Genomic DNA, 21,243 nt, shown 5'->3' with positions numbered 1-21,243 from the left:
AAAGTGTATAGGCTCAGCTATTATATGAGCAAATAAGTTCTTCTAACAAAAGAGCATTTTTGGAAGCATTACAACAAAAATAGGGTTGCCATAAGTCATGGAAGGGAGAGAGGAGAGAGTTGGGGCTAGCAAATGCTCTTGAGAGAGTCAGATCAGGAGAATGAGTGGTGCTAATTGGTATGAAAAAAGCTACACTAGTTTAAGTCCAATGCCCATTTCTTACCGTAATATTTCCTCTTAGCATAGATCTTGGTTCCTTATACACACTCACTTTGCTTTATCTAAAGCTATCTCCTTGTTTAGGACCTGGGTAAAAGGAGGAAAAGGCTTGTGTCCTGGTGACCAGTAATTCCTCCTGTCCTTTACCAATACCTTAATTGTGTCTTTGATGCTCTCCACACACAATTTATTCTGACAATTCTGTGCAGACTTAATCTGACTTAACGAGTTAATGGTCATTGACTTTCATTTAAGATGCTTACTGTTTTCAGTTTCTGTATTACATTTGTCTGACGTCTGAGAGAGAGCTGTCAGTGGCCACTCTCAGCTGGCTAAATGGTAACCGATGTGCGAAACGCTGAAGTCAGTCTCTGAAAAGTCTGTCTGCTATTGTCATCTCCCAGTGTTATCGCTACTTTGGTACAGTATCTCTCTCTCTCTCTCTCTCTCTCTCATTTTACAGAGTGGTTGATCTAAATCTGACACGAGAAACTGAACTGTGAACAGAAGTCCAGTCACTTTCCTCCAAGGTTACCAGTCTCCATGCTCAAAATCAAGTCCAGAGTAGACACTGGACATAGTTCCTGGCAACATCTACCATCCACTGCCATTGAGCAGCAGCACATTTCACAGCTTTGCTTATGACTTGTTACTGTGTTAAATGATCTTGCATTGTTTGCATTTTACTTGCATGTATACAGAGGCAAAGGAGAATCAGAGGTCCCTGGAGAAAAGCTGTTTTTTACAGGGCAAGGTGAAAACTACTTTGTTTTCCCCAGGAGTTTTTGTTAAGTCGTGATGCTTTCTGGGCCTTACTTACAACAGAACAACTGAAGTGTCTATGGTCAAATTGTACGCTCATCTATCTCTGCCAGGGGCATCAAACTTGATTAGATAACAACTGTCACATGGAACAGTTATTTGTAACCCTGGAATGAGTTACTGCTTCCATGCAATGGTCATTAGAATCTACTGCTGTAGAAATACTACAGGCAACAGTGGTTGCATGAAGAACCTAGTTCATGTAAAATTCATTCCTTTTCTCCATGAGCACTGAACGTGCTGTTCTCCCCAATGTTTGGGGTTTTTAATCCTGTTGGAAATTTTCTGCTACTAAGTCACAATTTGACTTCTTCCACCAGTGAAATTTTTAGTTGCTTCTTGAATTTGATTTTACAGCTTTTCCCAGACTCTTGCTCATGAAGATACAGATAAGGTAACTATTTTAGAAATTACCATGTAACCCCTTAGTTGAACACACATTTGGTATTTTACATCCCTGATAAATTCACTCTCTTCATAGCAAGAGCAGGGGAATTTAGGATATATACAAATAAAAATACATCAGTCATCTTTGTATAAATTTAGATAGAAATAAAAGCATTTTCCTGCCACAAATGTTCCTTGGAACACAGTTCTCTCCATCTGGTTTACCATCCTGAGACTGAGAAGCTGCCTGTGTGTAGATTACTTATGAGCTCTATGTCTAAGCTTCCATTATAATCAATAAACGTAGTCTATAGATCCTAGAGTCATTCAGCTCACCCTAAAGTAAACACCTAAAACTTTATTCAGTTTCTTGCCCGTAGACACCTAGTGTCATCTGAGATGCTTGATAATTCCTGGTCTCCAGCTGCTTCTCTTGAAGGATGCTGATCTCTTGGAGGTCTTGTGTTCATTCTGTCAACTGCATACGAGCATTTCAGGTACCATGCAGCGTCTCAGATGGCATTAAGTTGAAGCAGCTAAATCCAGCACGTTTGGTTGGTAGGTAAATATCTCTTTTAGGCTGCAGTAACTGTAATGGAAACTTAGGCACCTAGATCACATCTCTTCACCTACATTTGGACTCTTAAATTTAGTTATATTAATTTAGAGCTGAATTCTACCCTACTATTATGGAATTCATTTAATCTGAAGGTAGTTATCTACATGGATCAGATGATTTGCCTTCTGGAATGGAGAACTAGCTTCGGTAGCTACATTGGAAATATCTAAAACTAGTCATTTAGCCTGTGCTGCTCTGTTCTCACAACAGCTTTTGGGGACAGGAAAACAATTGGTTGCCTTTTGGCACATGTGATCACAGGTTAAATTTTAATCATGGACCTAAGTATAGAAACCACTAAAATGTAGCAAAAGTACCCCACAAAACATACATTATCTATGAACTTCCCTCATTCAAGGAATCTCAATTGTAATCTGCTGTTGAGTAGATGCACGTTAAACAGGAGTAGTCAAGAAGCTGGACAAGTTCTGCAGATAGGTTGTGATGTCTTTGTTCTTCCCGCCCATGAACTATTATTGTGCCTGTATTTTTGTCTGTGAAGACCTTCCTGAGACTGAACATGGGTGAAAAAGATGGCAATAGAAGTCCATAAACCACATTGAGGAATATGGCTAAAGCTTCACTATCCCACTCCTACCTTTCTGACCACATCCCAGGATTTTCATTCGTATTTCAAAATTTTTTTTGGGTCAAGAACTATCTTATTTCTTTTTAAAAAATTTATTTCGAGCATTTAGCTTGCATGGCTTAGCAGGTTGAGACCACCAGGCACTATTACAATGCGAAGTAATGACATTGTAATGACATCCCAAAAAAAAAGAGCTATGAGTCATGGCGATTAAATTTAACCTGGCTCTTGACATAAATTATAACAGTCTTTGTACCAACTCATCATAGAAGAAAGCATTAGATAGCGTTTAAAATGGCACGTATCCCCTCAGGGTGCCTTTGCAAAGGAAAGAGTTTATAGCTCTGCATGAAACTAGGACTGAAAAGACCCCAGCAAAATGTGTCCCTTCCTCTGGCAGCTCATACCTTTCAGTACCAGCATAAACCAGGAAACCAGAACACCACAAGGACTTAGGTGTGAATTCAAACTAGAGGGGCTGCAGCTAAGTGTGAAACCTAAGCCAGATATTAGTCATGGCTAATTGTTATTTTAAAATCTACAGGCTGGTGGTTGTTTTTACAAATTGTATATCTGCCTATATTGCAAAGAAAGTACAGGGAGCGCAAGGAGCCTTATCGCATCACAGGAAGGAAAAACATACTGCTCTTTATCTGCACTTACTGCTCCAGCATGTCCACACACTGTCAGACTCTTACCACTCCTGCGGCGTTTCTTTTGTGAGTATCCCGGCTGCTATCGTTACTTAGATAGGCATTCCAGAAACCCCTGCTCTTCCCTTTAGCACCCCGAGGAGCCCGGGAAGTGCCAGTGGCAGCTCTCCAGTATTCCTGCTAAGCACCTGAACACTGGTAAGCTCCAAATGTGATTCTTTGATATAAACAAATGCTTCAAAATTGCCAACTTTGACAGGGTCATATGCAATGCATTTTTGTATCACATCACATGAGGGTGTAGTGAAATCCCTCAGAATAATTACAGGCAGACTTTTGGTGTCACCTCAAGCCAAAGCTCCACTGAGCATTAAGAGACTTATTTTTTTATTTCTATGCTCTCTGGTAATATCAGAACAATATAGAAATAAATAATGCAGGAATTGCTAACTGCTCATTAGAGAGTCTGTCTTTGTAAACTGCCTGCCACAGCTTTGCAGAGCTGAGCACTGTTTTAACCTTTAGGTGGTTTTAGCTTTAAACTTCCAGTTGTATTGTGGTCGGTTTGTTACTTTCTGATGCACATGTGTCTTCACACCATTTACAGAAATACTGATGTGAGTCTTCATAAATATTTGACCTATTTTAATAAACTGCCTACTATTTTTGTTGGACTCTAGATGAAATAAAGAGCAAATAAGCAAGGATGGAGCTTAGCATTTGTGAAAAAGGATCATGAATGTGTGACATAAAATATGACAAAGAATCTTAATACCAGATCCTTCATTTCTTTCTCTTTTTTTTTGGACAGAAAACAAAGGGGATCCATTAAAGAATCTTTAATAAGAACCCCTGATATCCTCTGTATGACCCCTGTTGCATTGGGGCTGCAAAAAATCTTTTGGAGATTTTCACAGGTGACTGCTAACACCTGTGGCAGTCCCAGAGTGCTCTCAATGACCCCTCACCCTCTGAGTGTGGTAGGGAGGCAGGTCAAAGCAGCACCTCTCGCTCTCAGCAGGGTGCTGGGATCCGTGCTGCAATGGAACAGCATGGACCATTTCCCCATTGATGTTGGACTGTCCCCAATGACCTTTAAAGATCAAGGAGATGGAGTTCCTGCTGCTTCCTGCTAGACTCTGGTGCCACTGAGAAAATTGTCTAATTGCCCCTAATGACTGGTTTGAAACCAGTTAGAGAGGATTCCAATCAATATCTAAAATGAATGTCAGCATCATGCCAAGCAAAGATTTTCTGCTATTTAGTTTTGTTTCCATCTGAAAAAAGAATTCCTTAACGTGTTTGACAGTGTTTATACACTAAATTTCTTTTGGACTTTGTACTAATTAAAAATAGTACAGTCGAAGACTCTGGCCTCTCTTGCTCCCACTGTTTTATTCCTCATCTCTGCCTCTGCTACCATCCCTCTCGTTACACCCAGCCACCTCCTACTCCTCGGTCAGGTCTACCTTGCAGGCTCATAGGAGTCATCCGCAGAGTAAGCTCAGACTCTGGTTCTTCTCCCATGGGATGACAAAGTCCAATAAGACTCTAGCAGCAGCTGAAAGCTGACCTGAAAAGAAATAAAGAGCTTTGGGACTAAGAGAAGGGAATCTGTAAAAATGATGCCCTAAGTATTACCTTAAAATGAAAGAGAAAATTGGATAATAAACTGTGTAGAAATCACAGGAGGGTCAGGAGACTCTCTCGGAACATCACGTGGGAACTTACACTGACTTCCAGAGTGACAGCAATAGCTGGAAGGAAAAAAATTAAGAAAGATGACAAGACTACTACCAAACATTTTCTATTAGAATAAAAATATTAAGCTCAAAATATTAGGACAACAATGGCCAAAAATAGAGCTGAGAAAACCAAAGCATGAAACTGTCATCTAAGTGGAAGTGGCAGTTGCAGATGAAGCCACATAACTGAGTGATGTATCAGTACATCATCTGGAAACTAGGCTAAATATTATTTCAAGTAGCTAAGGGTTTAATAGAACTTAGTACATGTGCAGGATGCCTCCGGTGCAGACTTGGGGCTTTGCAGAGGTGGGGGAAGCTAGTAAGTCCTGTTAAATGTTGTTGGTAGGTTCTGGTCATGAAGTAAAAGGCAAGAATATGTTTTCTGCATGTACATGGGATGATCCATGTAAAAATCAGTAGTTATGGGATCTTGCAAAAGGGCTTTTATAAATCAATAATGATAACGTGTGTACTCATCTATTGGACATAACAATATTTGAGCATAATATAAACAGATGACTGGTGTCATCTGTTGTGCAGGCTGTGAATTACTGTTCTGGTGGGTACAAAATAGTAAAGGGAATCTGGATTTTTGTTCAATTTCAAAGAACCAGTTAGTATTTTGTCCTTTTAGTTACAGAGTTTTTATGTCTGCCTGTGAGAAAGTGTATCTGTCCAAAAGATTTGATCTTTTCCTGCAGGTGTTTAGAGTGTTCACTGCTTGCTCTTCTGTTTTGTAACATGTTTAACTCCTTGCTCCTTCAAATTTCGATAGCAATTGAATTGGTTTTAGCTTAGACACATGGTGATAAGGCAGCCATCTGTTTAAAAAGTGGTCCAATAAATCTCATTCTCAGTCATTGACTTAAATTACCTTTTAGTTTAGCTCCTTTCATTCTATTAATTCGTTTCATTAATGATCTTTAATTTACATTATTTTTGTCTCACAGTATGTGGAAAATAGGAGGCTTAGAGTCTGTAAGCTGAAATAATTAGAAAAAAGGCAGAAACCTTGTAATGGTGGTACATCTTGAGGTGCAGGATTTCCAAAAATGTCAAAGGCATGCCAATAAATGCATTTTTTTCCCCAGAATAATCAGAAATCTTTCAAAAATCTGAAATAAATTATTTTTTAAATTTATTTTCTGAAATTAAAATTAATTTTTCAGGAATAGGAGACATTGAGAATACTTAGCACACAAAGTTTTAGAAGGTGTATTTACAAAGCAGGTGTAACTTGTTTACACCTGAATACCAAGGAATAGACAGAATAGCAGAGGTAGAACTACCCCACCCTAATCAATCCTTCTGAGAGGTTTTCCTTCCCCTCCCACCCTCAGATGAATCCTGATGTCTCAAACCTCCTGTAAGGTTTCGAGGGTCCTTGGTTCCCCCTGATTTCAATGGGAGTTGCCAGGAGCAGGCAGCTTACAGACACAGTCACCAAATGAATTCACTCCTGTTGCTGTTTGCTGCAACCAGTAACTGCAATAAGTCACACTAGAATATATTTTTTATTGAGGAGCACTTGTTTTTATGACAAAGACCCATGTAAGTGCTTGCAAAGACAGTGAGGAAGGGAAAGACACTTCTGCATTTTCTCCCCTCCCTTCAGCAGCATCTGGGCGACACCATTTCTCCTGCCCTCCAGCTGTCCTGCAGCCAACTGCCCTTTAACCTCAGGGCAACTTGCTCTGGGTGAAATTCTCCTTTTCCAGTGGTGATGGGAGGTTATAGCCTCCCTGTCATCTAAGGAGACCCAGCTAAAAACACAACTAGAGCACTACTTACTGAATTTCCTTCGTCCGTAGCCTGCTGATACATAGAATAGAATCATAGAATCGTTTTGGTTGGAAAGGACCTTTAAGATCATCGAGTCCAGCCATTAACCTAACACTGCCAAGTCCACCACTAAACCATGTCCCTAAGCACCACATCTACACGGCTTTTAAATACCTCCAGGGATGGTGACTCCACCACTTCCCTGGGCAGCTTGTTCCAATGCTTGACAATCCTTTCTGTGAAGAAATTTTTCCTGGTATCCAATCTACGTCTTCCCTGGCACAACTTGTGTTTCCCCTCATCCTATCACTTGTTACCTGGGAGAAGAGACCAACACCCACCTCACTACAACCTCCTTTCAGGTAGTTGTAGACGGCAATAAGGTCTCCCCCCAGCCTACTTTTCTCCAGACTAAACAACCTCAGTTCCCTCAACTGCTCCTCAGAAGACTTGTGCTCTAGACCCTTCACCAGCTTCGTTGCCCTTCTTTGGACTCTCTCCAGCACCTCCATGTCTTTCTTGTAGTGAGGGGCCCAAAACCGAACACAGTATTCGAGGTGCAGCCTCACCAGTGCCAAGATACGGAAGTTCATACACGTGCACAGATTAATTTTCAGTGAAATCTCTGAATTTCCTGGCTAGATCCAAGTAAGGACTTGGGTGCTTTAAAACTGAGTTAAGTAGAATGGTCCCAGTTCCTGTGACTGGTTTTTTCCCCCCAGTGACTGCTTGTCCATGGATTTTACACAGTTCTCTGAAGCAGGGATTGCCTCGCCGGGCTGACCGCCTACTGAGCATGGTGCTGTAGACCTGTGCTTGTTTTGGAGCCGTGTTCTTGCACTGGCCTTTCTCTCCTGTTGCAAAACATCAATGAGACTGAAAAATGTTTAAGAAGATGAGTCTGCCTGTGCAGGAGATACTTGAAACCATTTTAGGCAGAGGAAGAGAAAGTACCAGTTCCCCACTCCTGCGCAGCTGTACTAAATAGGCTCTTACATGGCAATTCTGCCCACAGCACGAAAGCAAGCAGTGAACACCTTTCAGTAATTTAAAACTAGGTGAAAACAACCTGCAGGGGAGGCTATGGGCTCTATATCTTACCTAGAAGAGATTTCTGCAGCCTTCATTCAGGCAATTATATGCTAGCGAGCAAAGAGCTTTTGGATGCAAACTCCCTCGTGCTTTTCTGCTGGCTCCCCAATTCCTATGCTGACTGGTCTGGGCTTCATTTTAGGATGCATGTCCCTGTGACCTAGAGAGGGAACACAAGTACCAACTCAGTGCTCTGTATTTCATGGCAAGGGCAGGTAAGTAAGAGTTGCTACACAGTGTCTGAGCTACTCGTAAAGGCACCAGAAGTTCCTACACATGCATAGAGCCAGGTCCTGAGCAGAAGAAGGGTACGTCAGCGTGGAGAAACTGCGGCACCCAGCAGTGACCAGAGCTGACTTGCTTTAGCAGTAGCTTGGTTACGTCTCTACTCTGCTACGGTGTGATAATAAGCCACAATCTGGGGCTCAAGGCAGCGCGCTCATGTCAATACTGTTTAACTTCCTCAAGTCTTGCAGGTAATTGCTACCAAAGTAGAAAGCACAAGTGCCATAACAACTGCCACAAGTTTGCCATTGTTTGATTAACAGACTGCAGAGGCCTCTCCTGTCCTTTTCTACGCAGTGTTTCTGTTCCTATTTTAAATGGGTTTTGTCATCAGTGACAGATAGCAAACTACCTTACCTCTAGAAAGTTGACTGCTTTAGGCTCTGCATCCGTTACTGTCATTTAACACATTGGAAGAAATGTGGAAACAACTGCTGCTTCCACACAGTGTGCTACAACCTTCCTACGAAAAAATCAGATGCGATGTTTTGACAGCGAACATTGCTTAGTGTGCAAGGCTGCTGAAATTAGCCACTTAATATACTGGAGTCAGTGGACAAACTACAAATAGCTGCCTGCTTTCTCAAAACGTTGAATAATTTAAGTTCACAAATTCACTTTCACTAATCTTCAGAGACAATAAAAATGAGTTTGTGTCCTTTGGGGAGAAAAAAAGAAGTCCTACCTGAGATATAGGCAAAACAACCGTCACTGAAGTAGAAAGACTGAAGTGTGGCAACTTCCCAGGATTACACAGCAAGAGCACAGAGCAGGAATATTCAACCCTATTTTTTCACGAGGCACAGACCTCTCAGAAGGTGGCATATGCAGAGTCACATACAAGGGATATGAATTTGCTTTTCTTGGTCACTTTGGAAGCAGCCCCTGCAGTGCCTGGTTGGAAACCACAGATTTAGGATTTCCAGAAGAAAGGAAGGGACTAAGCGTGTCCCACTTTCTGGTTAGTGGGAGTTAGCAGGCTTTATGAAAAGATACATTCTGTCACGTAAAAGTTATGTATAGACTACAATAGGTAGGTGGCTGACCTGAACGGACAGAAAGGGCTGTGGGGCTGAAAGCCCCTGTACCCAGCTGTGCAGTGCTTCATCTTATCCTTCCTGCTGCATGGCCTTTTTTTCTTTAATGAAGTAAATGTTCATAGAGATACCACTCTGGGTTACTGAACTCAAATCATTCCTCAAGCAGTTCAGCCCTCCCCCTCTACTCTGCCCTGGTGAGGCCGCATCTGGAATATTGTGTGCAGTTCTGGGCACCTCAGTTCAAGAAGGACAGGGAACTGCTAGAGAGAGTCCAGCGCAGAGCCACGAAGATGATTAAGGGAGTGGAACATCTCCCTTATGAGGAGAGGCTGAGGGAGCTGGGTCTCTTTAGCTTAGAGAAGAGGAGACTGAGGGGTGACCTCATTAATGTTTATAAATATGTAAAGGGCAAGTGTCACGAGGATGGAGCCAGGCTCTTCTCAGTGACATCCCTTGACAGGACAAGGGGCAATGGGTGCAAGCTGGAACACAGGAGGTTCCACATAAATATGAGGAAAAACTTCTTTACGGTGAGGGTGACCGAACACTGGAACAGGCTGCCCAGAGAGGTTGTGGGGTCTCCTTCTCTGGAGACATTCAAAACCCGCCTGGATGCGTTCCTGTGTGATATGGTCTAGGTAATCCTGCTCCGGCAGGGGGATTGGACTAGATGATCTTTCGAGGTCCCTTCCAATCCCTGACATTCTGTGATTCTGTGATTCTGTGATTAAAGAAGAGCTCCAGTGATTTTGAATCATTGATACACCTGATGATCTTTTATTCATTATTCTCTGCACATTATTGATTGTATCTTTTGCTCGTTTGCCCAAAGGGAGTTCAATTGCATTCAGGAGCTGAAAGATTGTACCATCTGACAGTTGGTCTGGAGGCATCTCCTGGCCTCCAGGAGATTAATTTCAGAACCTTAATCATTGTGCACATTCGCTGTTTTTCGGTGATCAGCTAACATCCGAAAGGTAAGACATGGAATCTGAACTACCCCCTACCCCGACGGCAACGAGTACAGAGAGAGCATGTAGGTGTTTATCCCAAGTGCAGGCTTATTGGCAGAGGCATTTAGAGCTTGTGCCATCAGCCAAGCTCCTTTTAGTGTCAAATATTTTTATATTTTGTAATTAATTTCCAGGGAATAAATTCTTGTCTCTCTGACCCTATCCAAAATGTTTTCTTAAAAGAAATCAGTTGATTTTGGGGTTTGAGTGTGCTTTTAACAAATATTTGTATTGTTACTCAGATTGTTAAGTCGAACATATGCATTATTATCTGCTGGTAGTTCTTTTTCCTTCAACAGCCTCATGGACCACTCATCTCATTTTTGTGAAGACACACGTCAGGCAGTCTCTCTACAACTTACTTGAGCATAGTGCAATTTAATGCAGGTTGTGCAATCTAAGAAGAGCATACAAGGCCGAGCAACTTCAAGAAAGATGTTGAGGTGTTGGAGCGAGTCCAGAGGAGGGCGACCAAGATGCTGAAGGGTCTGGAGGGTCTGTCCTACGAGGAATGGCTCAGGGAGCTGGGGTTGTTTAGCCTGGAGAAGAGGAGGCTCAGAGGTGACTTTATTGCAGTCTACAACTACCTGAAGGGAGGTTGTAGTGAAGTGGGAGTTGTCCTCTTCTCCTGGGCAACTAGCGATAGGACAAGAGGGCACAGCCTCAAGCTTCGCCAGGGGAGGTTCAGGTTGGACATTAGGAAGAATTTCTTTACAGAAAGGGTTATTAGACATTGGAATGGGCTGCCCAGGGAGGTGGTGGAGTCACCATCTCTGGATGTGTTTAAGAAAAGACTGGACATGGCACTTAGTGCCATGGTCTAGTTGACAGGGTGGTGTAAGGGCAACGGTTGGACTCGATGATCCCTGAGGTCTCTTCCAACCTGATTGATTCTGTGATTCTGTGATTCTGTGATTTGCTGTTCTGCCTAACACTGACAAGGCCTCTTAAGATAAGGGAATTGAAAATTTCTTATGATATTTGTGCCTTTTCATTAGAGAGGCAGTTTATTCCAGCCTCAGAAGCTTGCCACGCACAACTTCTGTGGTAGCACTTGGGGTTTTGTAGTGAAAGGAGGCGGGGGGGGAGAAGAAGGCATAAATGCAGTTACAGTAGGTAAAACTGCCAGTAGAAGGGCAAAAGCAGTCTAACACAATGTTATAGAGTAACACTGTTGTCTTTGCTGGCCAATTTACAGAAAAATGCTGAAATGGAGTTCCTGGTCCAGAGTAGTGTCTTCATTTATCAATATGACTTTCTTTCCTGCATTGAGGCAATTTGGCAAACATGTTTTCTTGCAGAGCAAATTTTGAGAGTTTCAGAAATACTAAATCTATTTATCAGTGTAACCTATTGATATCTTTCTAAAGAGCCTTTCTGTATAAACGGTGTTCAGCTGTCTCTTTTAATTCAAAGAGGCTTATCCTATCCTAATCAGGTTTTCCATATGTACAACTTGGCAAGTATTTTATATTAAGGGATAAATTAACCAACAAACATAAAGAGAAAGTACTAAGTTCTCCTCTCTAGAGAGCTCACTGAATGTATCTCAGGTGTTGGAAAATAAGATTAATGATGGCCTTTTTTTTCTACACTTGAAGGTGAAAAAGCTGAATTTATGTATAGGATTGTTTGTTTATGAAGAAAGAAGTACTGGGGGAAAGACTACATTATAAAAAGAAAAGGATTTTTTTCTATTTCTTCCTGCATATTAACTTCACAATATTTTTTTTCTTTTGCAAGTGTCCTGTGACTCCATGTCCATGTTCTTCATTCCACACTGATAAGCACCCCCATATGCTGAAGAGTTCTGTTGTGGGTGCCATGTCCTCAAGGAAGAGACAGGATCTCTGGAGACGAGACCCCAAAAGTGCCCTGTGTGTATGAGCAGTGATTGCCCAGAATCCCTGTTTCAAGTACAGATGGAGGTGTTAAAAAATAGATAGAAACTCTGTTTGCGTTTGATTCCTAAATCCTTGTTTTATAGGTTATTTTCTTGAACTAGGTGGGACGACTGTTTAATGATTCAGTAGGCTCTCATTAAAAAATATTTGGAAGTCTTGATGTTACATTAGCCAATACAAACAAGATTATTACAGGCTTGCTACTGCTTCCCTCTCCTTCTCCTATGTCGCATCTTAATCCTATTTAGGTCGTGGGCTCTGGGTGTCAGGAATACATCCATATGTATTTGCAGAGTGCCAAAATACCATGAATACTTTTTCTGCTTTGACTTAGGTTCTGGTGTAATATAAAAAATGAATGATAATATTAGCTCCCAGCTCCTTCTTTCGAGCATTGGGTAAGTGCATTCTCTCAGCCTCCATGGACAGATATCATCAATTTATAATTAGGCTCAGCTACTTCACTGTAGGATTCTACACAGTTTTCCAGCTGGCGTATAAATGATACTTTCTTAATAGTATCAGAAACCACATCTTTCCCTCCCTGAAGTATTTCATTAATGTATTACCCTCACGTTTTCTAGGATAGCCCAATTCTACACTTTTATGTTTACAGAAGTAGTTGGATTCACCTAGAGCAGGCACTCAAAGGATAGTGTAATTGCAATGTGAAGGTCTAACCGTTACATGCTGAAGTCTTAAAATTGGTAAAAATTCTAGTGCAAACCTATGCCCTTGTAAGGAAAGTTGTTCTCCAGAATTTCCTGGAAGTCATTAAGGCACTTGTTGTTAAGCCCGTTAATCGAACGGAGAGGCTAGCACTGTTCTCACAATTTCCAGCACTCACGCTTGGATGAACGTGAGCGGTGAGCCAGCTGTGCTAGTTGTGATGACAAAGGGCATTTTTAAGCATTACACTGCATTTTTTGAGATCTTTGAATTAAATATGCTGAAATACTCAAATATAGTGGCAGTAAAGCGATATATACTATAGATATATGGTAATCAGCTTTGGGCTAGAGGGAAAGACACTGTGCACTACCATGCAAGAATCCCAGGCGTACTTTACAGGATCAGACAGCACCCCCATGCCATTTTTGCTCACTATGTATCTGTTTGCAGCAATTGCTTTTAGAATATTATATTGAAAACCTTTTCCTATTTCCAGCACACATTCATTTGCATTCATGTGGGACCACACTCTGCAGTTGTTACTAACGGGATGCTGAATGATATCTTCCTTTTCCAAAGAGAAGTATTGCTCAACAGGAGCAAAGGAATTTGAACGCAAACCCATAGTTACCCAGTGGGAATGAGGAATTATTTCTTATTGTCTTTCAGCAATTTCAACTTCAGTGAAACGCACAGGGTCTTTTATGTAACTTCCATTATCTGTGCAGGGAAAGTCTTTGCTACTTTCCAATAATTGTGCTATTCTGCTAGAAGAGCTGTGAAAACACGCCTGCATTTGTAGGCATTTTAGACAAACGTTTTTTCTGATTTGACCTGGGTCTGCTTTGAGTTTAAGTTGGAAACCTTTCCAACTCAAAACTCACGAGGGTACATGTCTCTGGCATGAGGCAATTCTGTAGAGAAACACCAAGCTACCTCCAAGTGAGAGCTATAGGGTATGGTATTATGCCTTGCAGACACTCCTCAAGATGTGCCAATTTTTGCATGGTTCCTGCATGTTACACAGATTGTGCATATTATAACTGGGTTGGCCCTTCAAAAGATTTCCATGTTAGCGAGAGAACAAGGTAAGGTCTGCTAGAAGTTTGTGCAGACTAAACATCTTTGCTTTAAATCTTCATTCACAGTAAGAGAGTATGCTAGGGCCATTCCAAAAATAACCCCTCTGCTCTCACTGCCTACTGATAGGGAGGCAGAGGTTAGACCTTAACTCGTCAAGTTCTTTTTAAGAATAACAGAATCACAGAATCAACCAGGTTGGAAGAGACCTCAGGGATCATCGAGTCCAACCGTTGCCCTTACACCACCCTGTCGACTAGACCATGGCACTAAGTGCCATGTCCAGTCTTTTCTTAAACACATCCAGAGATGGTGACTCCACCACCTCCCTGGGCAGCCCATTCCAATGTCTAGTAACCCTTTCTGTAAAGAAATTCTTCCTGATGTCCAACCTGAACCTCCCCTGGCGAAGCTTGAGGCTGTGTCCTCTTGTCCTATCGCTAGTTGCCCAGGAGAAGAGGACAACTCCCACTTCACTACAACCTCCCTTCAGGTAGTTGTAGACTGCAATAAAGTCACCTCTGAGCCTCCTCTTCTCCAGGCTAAACAACCCCAGCTCCCTGAGCCATTCCTCGTAGGACAGACCCTCCAGACCCTTCAGCATCTTGGTCGCCCTCCTCTGGACTCGCTCCAACACCTCAACATCTTTCTTGAAGTGCGGGGCGCAGAACTGAACACAGTACTCAAGATGCGGCCTCACCAGTGCCGAGTACAGAGGGACAATCACTTCCCTAGACCGGCTGGCTACACTGTTCCTAATAGAGGCCAGGATGCCATTGGCCTTCTTGGCCACCTGGGCACACTGCTGGCTCATGTTTAGCCGGCTGTCGATCAGCACCCCCAGGTCTCTTTCCACCGGGCCGCTTTCTAACCACTCTTCCCCCAGCCTGTAGAGCTGCATGGGGTTGTTGTGGCCAAAGTGTAAGACGCGGCACTTGTTCTTGTTGAACCTCATGCCGTTGGTCTCGGCCCATCTATCTAACCTGTCCAGATTCCTCTGTAGGGCCTTCCTACCCTCCAGCAGATCGACACTCCCACCCAGCTTGGTGTCATCTGCAAATTTGCTGAGGGTGCACTCAATCCCTACGTCTAGATCATCTATAAAGATATTGAACAGCACCGGCCCCAGAACTGAGCCCTGGGGAACACCGCTAGTGACCGGCCGCCAGCTGGACTTTGCCCCATTCACCACCACTCTCTGGGCTCAGCCATCCAGCCAGTTTTTAACCCATAGAAGTGTCCACCCATCCAAGCCCCGGGCAGCCAGTTTGTCCAGGAGGATGCTGTGGGAGACAGTGTCGAATGCCTTACTGAAGTCTAGATAGACTACATCCACAGCCCTGCTGTCATCTACTAAGCGGGTCACTTTGTCATAGAAGGAGACCAGGTTGGTCGAGCAGGACCTGCCTTTCATGAATCCATGTTGGCTGGCCCCGATGCCCCGATTGTCCTGCATGTGCTGTGTAATGGCACTCAGGATGATCTGTTCCATCACCTTGCCTGGCACCGAGGTCAGGCTGACAGGCCTATAGCTCCCTGGATCGTCCTTCCGACCCTTCTTGTAGATGGGCGTTACATTTGCTAATTTCCAGTCAGCTGGAACTTCTCCAGTTAACCAGGACTGCCGGTAGATAATCAATCATATACTAATCCCATTGAGCAGCTTGCTATGGTTGGAGACATGAAATGATACACAGACATGAGAAAACACCCTGACATCTGCCCAGGGCTGCACTCAAAAGTTCAGGTACAACAGCAGGGCTCAGTTAAATGCTCGATTACTGTGAATACCCTGAAAATCTGGCATTTCCAGCAATCAGACATGCAAGTTAGGTGCTCCGCACAGCCTTTTGCAGACTGCTGTTTTGCAATTCAGGCTCTGCAAGGCCAGAAGCAAGTCAGGAAAACAAGTGAGGCAAGGGGCAGCCAGGATGACTGCTTGTGAAACCCTTCTGTTGGAAACAGGCTCTGTGACAGCTTTTCCTTTTCTATGACGTTTTCCTTTCAGGTTTGGGTCCACTGTCTACCTCTGCCTCTTTTGAAGATTTTTTTCCTTTGAACATTGCATTCTTGCTTCACAGGGAAGCAGGGCCATGGGAGCACCAGAAAAAAAAAAAAGCATTTGTAGCTCCAGCATCCAGAGTTCTGGCCTCTCACTTCATTTGCTTTGGGCTCCTCACACATATTCAAACCCCTTACAAGCCCAGTCACTGCTGGCAGCAGTGGGTTTGCCAGTTCCCAGTTTCTTTGAGCATTAGAGGTATTATTAGGGCATCACCTACTTCTGCAAGAGAAGGAAATTACTTGGAAACCTATGTAGCAAGGGACTCAATTTCCTTAAAAAGATGGAGAGGTTTTTTTCTTTTTTCCTTAAAAAAATAAGATCCCAGCTTGATAATGCCTAAGAAACCTCTGAAACACTTGCTGAGCTGGTTGAAATATATAAGCTTAAATTAGATTTTCTGCAGGCAGTTAGAGAAACTTGAGTCTGGAATATTGATAAGGTAAGAAGCATCACTGTTGGAAAAAAGTGGTGATAGCTATGTTTCACAGTCTAACCTTGCCCGTGTGTGCTTCGGGTAATGGACCAGAGCAGTCAAGTGTCTGCATTAGTGTTAGAGGGAGGCACATTTTTTTCTTGAACATAATCTTTTTCCTGCAACCCACATGCCCTATTTGGAGGGCTATGTCGTGTCTTAGGCTGCACATCCACACCAGGAAAAGAAAAGGGAATCAAAACCTTTCCTAAGCTAAATCCCCCTCTGGAGTGCATCAGACCATCATGCCAGCTGTCCCCACACCGTGCCGCTGGCCAGCCCAGCTGGGTCCGCCCGGCGCTGCCACCTGTCACCAGCAACTTTCTGAGCTGGCTCTTGCCCTTTGCAGCACCAAAGGCTGGGCACCATCCCAGTCTCTGGCAGGGACATCTCCACACGGAGCACAAGAAGCCTTGCCCTGTCTCAAAGCCAAGCCTAACTTTGAGTCTTCCCATTGTTTTCTCTGGGGGAAGGGCAGTCTGGTGCTTCCCAGCTAGCACAGTGGAAGATGGACTATCTGCTATCGGTTCCTCTGGGGAAGTGGCTCTGTGCTAAGTTCCTTGTGTTTTCAGGCATCTGATGTTTAAATAAGACTATACACCTTTAGTAGACTATACACACCAAGAAGCATACTTCTTCGTATGAGTGCTATTTTGTAGCACATTTTCAGAAGTTGAAAACTGCATGGAAAGTGGAAGGTATTGCAGCTGCCATGAGTGGTGGGTGCAAAACCAAGGTCTCCCAACAGTCAGCAGTCTCAGAAGATGTCCTGGTGTGCCACGGCTGTGTACTGACGGCACGAATATCTGCTTCCAGGCAGAGCCCAGCAAGTCTGTGCTACTTCTCTGAAATTCCCAAGTACAGCATAAACTCCCTGTGAAATGGGGAATTGCTACTTTTTCACTTTCAGAGAGGGATCAAAGCACAGAGAACCCAAGGAAAGAATCACAAGGGGTGGCTGAGCGTGCGTCTGCCTTTTAGGTGTTTAAACTCATCACTTAACTTCTCAAACTCACCTTTCAGGAGCCATTTAATCCCAGAGACAGCTGTGTCACTGTAGCAGAATAATAACCTAGATAACGTTCTTGTTCGAGGATTCAGGAGGTAAATAAAAGCATGTTCATTTTATTGTATTATATTTTATATAATAGTTTGTAGTAAATTTGCATGGTATTCTCTCAATGTATCTTCTCACCAACACAACACAAGAACTAGACGCAAGCTGGTGATTTCAGTTTGTGGCAACTCTGACATTATGAAAATTATTTTGCTTGCATGGCAGAAAATGAAATATTTTTTTAAAAAAATGTTTTGGTCAGTCAGATACATTTTGTTTTCATCTTTTTATCTTAAAGTTGGAGTTGAATAAATGACAATAAAGACAGAAACTGACAATTGTTTATTGAAAACTTTGCTTGCTGCCCATTTAAAAAATACTAGTGGGCCATTAATGGGCCAGTTTGCATTCCAGCTGAGAAATGGTAACTAGTTTAATTACTGAAATGCACTACTATTTAAAAAAAAGAAAGGTACTTCAAAAGAGGGAGACAAAATATTCTATGGAAAATTAAGATGTTGTCAAAATAAGATTTTTCCCTGTAGGACCTTTGGGTCTAAGCTAGTCTGCTTGTTTTCAGCAGGGGAATACAGTGCTGGAAAGTTTGTGAACAGCTCTTTTAAAATAGTGAAGGGGATGAGTCTAACGGAGCGCATGCCTATCATGGGTTTTCTGATTAATACTTTAAGATGGGCTGAAGGTTGACCAGCTGATTTACACGCAGTCCAGGATCCCTCTGGGGGATGGGAGAGCTTTGTGGAGATGAGAAGGAGAATTTGCTCCTTCGCGGCCACAGCAGAGACCGCTGCCCCAGCAGCCTAGGCAATTAAAAGTCGAACCTCGAGACCGAAGGCTGCACACACAAGGCAGTGCACGCAGCAACCTGCTCAAGGCACCATGACTGAGGTTGCTGCTAACGTCTCTATACAACAGAAATCTCTTTGAAATTTGGCAGCGAAGTACATAGACAATCAAACTGCTCAAATCCTAAAATAAACACATCGTAACTACAGAGACTCAGAGACAGCAGCTCTGCTTTAGGTCTATTAAACCAATGGTCTTTTTCTAAGGCTGTGCTGAGGGAGAGGTCGATTCTCATCTCAGTTCCTTGTTACAAACTTCTAAAGGCAGGGCAGTGCTACCTGGTTTAAAACATGGCTGAGGGATGGTTTCAAACAATTTTCCCTTCTGGTGAACAAAAACAAAAATTATCTAATAATCTACTACAATATCTTTAACGATCTGGTTCCTGTCTGTTCTGCCCTTCCAGGTGGTCCAGTTTCTTTGTAAAATGAGTTATCTTAACCCTCATCATAGACAGGGTCACACAGACAACTGAGCATAGTTTTTATGTCTGCAGCATGATTTCATTACAACAGGCGGTGCTAATAGAATAAACTGAGAGATCATAATCTCTCAATTCTCTGCTGATGCAAGTATTACCCTGTGCTGGACAGGCCATTTGAGAAATCTTAAAATCAAAGAAAAAATCTAATCCTCCCTGTGAACCGCTGTCACTTGCACGACTTCGCTGCACAAACCGTAACGCTGACAGAAACCCAGAGCAGAATTCAGACCGGCTTTAAATACATGCGACTCATTCCTTCTGCTCTGCCATGTCATCCAAAGAGGAACACACAGACACACAAAATGATTCATGCAGGAAATCCAGAATACTGCAGAATTCACCCCTCTGCTGTGAGAAGCTCATTGTAGTTTCATGCATTTTATTTCCAATGCAAACAGCTTTCAAGAGAAGACACTGCTTCCGTATTTTATCCGGGTTATTCAGGATGTAGTGCGAGTGACATGCCTTGACACAGGCAAGAATTAGCAAATACATCACAGTGTTTCATGAATTCAGAGATTCTGAATTACAAACGTTCAGTCTGGAGATGTCAGCGCTGCAGACACTTTACACAGGAGTCAAGTTTAAGTCAAGGAAGCATCTCCCTGAAGGACTACTGGGCTGGAATCAAAGGTTAAGTGGTGCAAAAGGAAGAATTTCTTGTAAGCAATGACAGAGGAAAATATATTTTAAAAAAAAGAAGAAGAAAAGAAAGAGGTAGAATATTTCGGCTTGGTACCTCACTGGTTTTCAGCCTGCCCTAATCATCTGTATTGCTCCTGCAGTCACTCTCTGCTGTTACTGGCCTGAAAGTCCCCTTTGTGTTTTTAGTTTTTGAGCAAAATTCTGGAAACAGGGAGGGAGATGAGAGCGGTTTGTCACCAGCGATCAGAGGCAGCAGGGCAGCCCGCAGTGGCGGGGAGCACCTGCCAGGGCTTCCTGGGGGTACAGTGCACATCAGGGCTGCCCCTGGGTGTGCCGGGGACGCAGGCAAATCCTGGAGTCCTTCCTCCCTGTGGCAACAGAAAGCCAAATGGCATGAAGAACAGCCCATCCTTTTCAGGCCGCAGGCATCTTCCCGGCCTCTCAACGGTCTCACCATGGCAGTCTCTTCTCCTGTGTAAACCCTGCTGAGGGGTCCCACATGTCGACCTCCTCTGAGCAGGCCACCGGCTGACCCAGCAGGGCAGGAACCATGAGTGCCAGCACAGCACTCTGCTCCTTTCCTCCGCAGTCCCCTCTGTGAGCACGGCGTGACCCGACTCACTGCTGTCTGGACATGACAGAAGGTATCTGTCAGTTCACCTGTTTCTCTCAGCTTATTAACGCCTTTATTTCCCATGTCATCTCTCCTGATCTCCAAACTTCCCTATCTGATTAGACTGAGCCCCAGTACAGATGCAGGCAGCCCAGCTTGCTGCTGCCTGGTCCAGGGAATGACCAGGGAGCATCCAGACACCCTGTGGATGGAGCAGGGTGAGGGTACATAGCTCTGCTTGGAGGGGAAAGAGTCATATCATGCAGCCGAGGAGCTTACAGGGCAAGGGGTGGAGGGGCCAAAGCCACCTCATCCCCTTTTCCTCCTCTCCTGTATGTGTAGGGAGAGAAACAGCTCCCACTCCTGAAGGACACCAAGGGCAGGTTTCCTTTGCTGCTCTCTGAGCCCGCGCTTGGCTGTACCCTGCTTTAAAAAGCCAGTACCTGGTTGCAAGGCACTGAAAAGAAACACAGGTAATGAAGAAAATGTAACTGCACCTTAAAACTGACATTTGCCAGCATCTGCGTCTCATCTTGAAATTCAACGCGCTGTTAGCAAGAGATGAGTAAGCTGCAAGGCATGGATAGTCTTTCTGGAGGGTACAGTTGTGTGTGCTGGGTTGAAAGCCGAGGCCGAGGGGACAGAGGAAGCACTGGCTCACACGGGTGCAGCAAACCTTGGTGCCAGCTCCCAGCTGCTGGCCTTCCCCCTCCTCTCCGCAAAAAGGGAGCTCGGCACCAGTGTAGGCACAAACACTTCAGCATTACAGCAAAGGACAAGAAAACATGAACTTCCACAGCTTTAAAACAAGTTTCATAATATTCTGCTCACTTCCGAATGTTATAGCTCTTCGTGAAAAACAAACATCATCAGTCTCCTTTTTTTTTGTAAGGGTAACTTTACACTCAGTGTTGGGGAACAAAAGCATGAAAACATAATCCGGACACACCTGAATAAGACAGAAATAAAGAATAAATTAACAGAAAACAGAACAGATTTTAAGCAGCATTTTATTCCACTTCTACCCCACAACTACATCTTTTGAAGGGTTGGTTTGACAGCTCTGAAGAGCACAACACTTTTTAGAAACAGTACAAAGGCTTTTAAAAGGGTTTCAGAGCCTTTTAATCCTACTTCT

At 43.4% G+C, this 21,243-nt stretch overlaps 1 protein-coding gene across 1 annotated transcript in view; it reads left to right on the top strand.

Annotated features, from left to right (window-relative positions):
- ZNF277 (zinc finger protein 277) overlaps window positions 1-765 on the top strand; it is a 59,888-nt gene extending 59,123 nt beyond the window's left edge. Inside the window, exon 13 of the mRNA XM_068401923.1 lies at window positions 683-765. Coding sequence (XP_068258024.1) covers window positions 683-691 — 9 coding nt within the window. The 3' untranslated portion in view covers window positions 692-765. The remainder of the gene's footprint in view (window positions 1-682) is intronic.
- Window positions 766-21,243: the final 20,478 nt, after the last annotated feature.

This window comes from Nyctibius grandis, chromosome 5 (genome assembly GCF_013368605.1).
Source record: "Nyctibius grandis isolate bNycGra1 chromosome 5, bNycGra1.pri, whole genome shotgun sequence".
Lineage (NCBI taxonomy): Eukaryota > Metazoa > Chordata > Aves > Nyctibiiformes > Nyctibiidae > Nyctibius > Nyctibius grandis.
The sequence above is the reverse complement of the archived record's forward strand: the minus strand, read 5'-3'. Positions and strand labels throughout refer to the sequence as shown.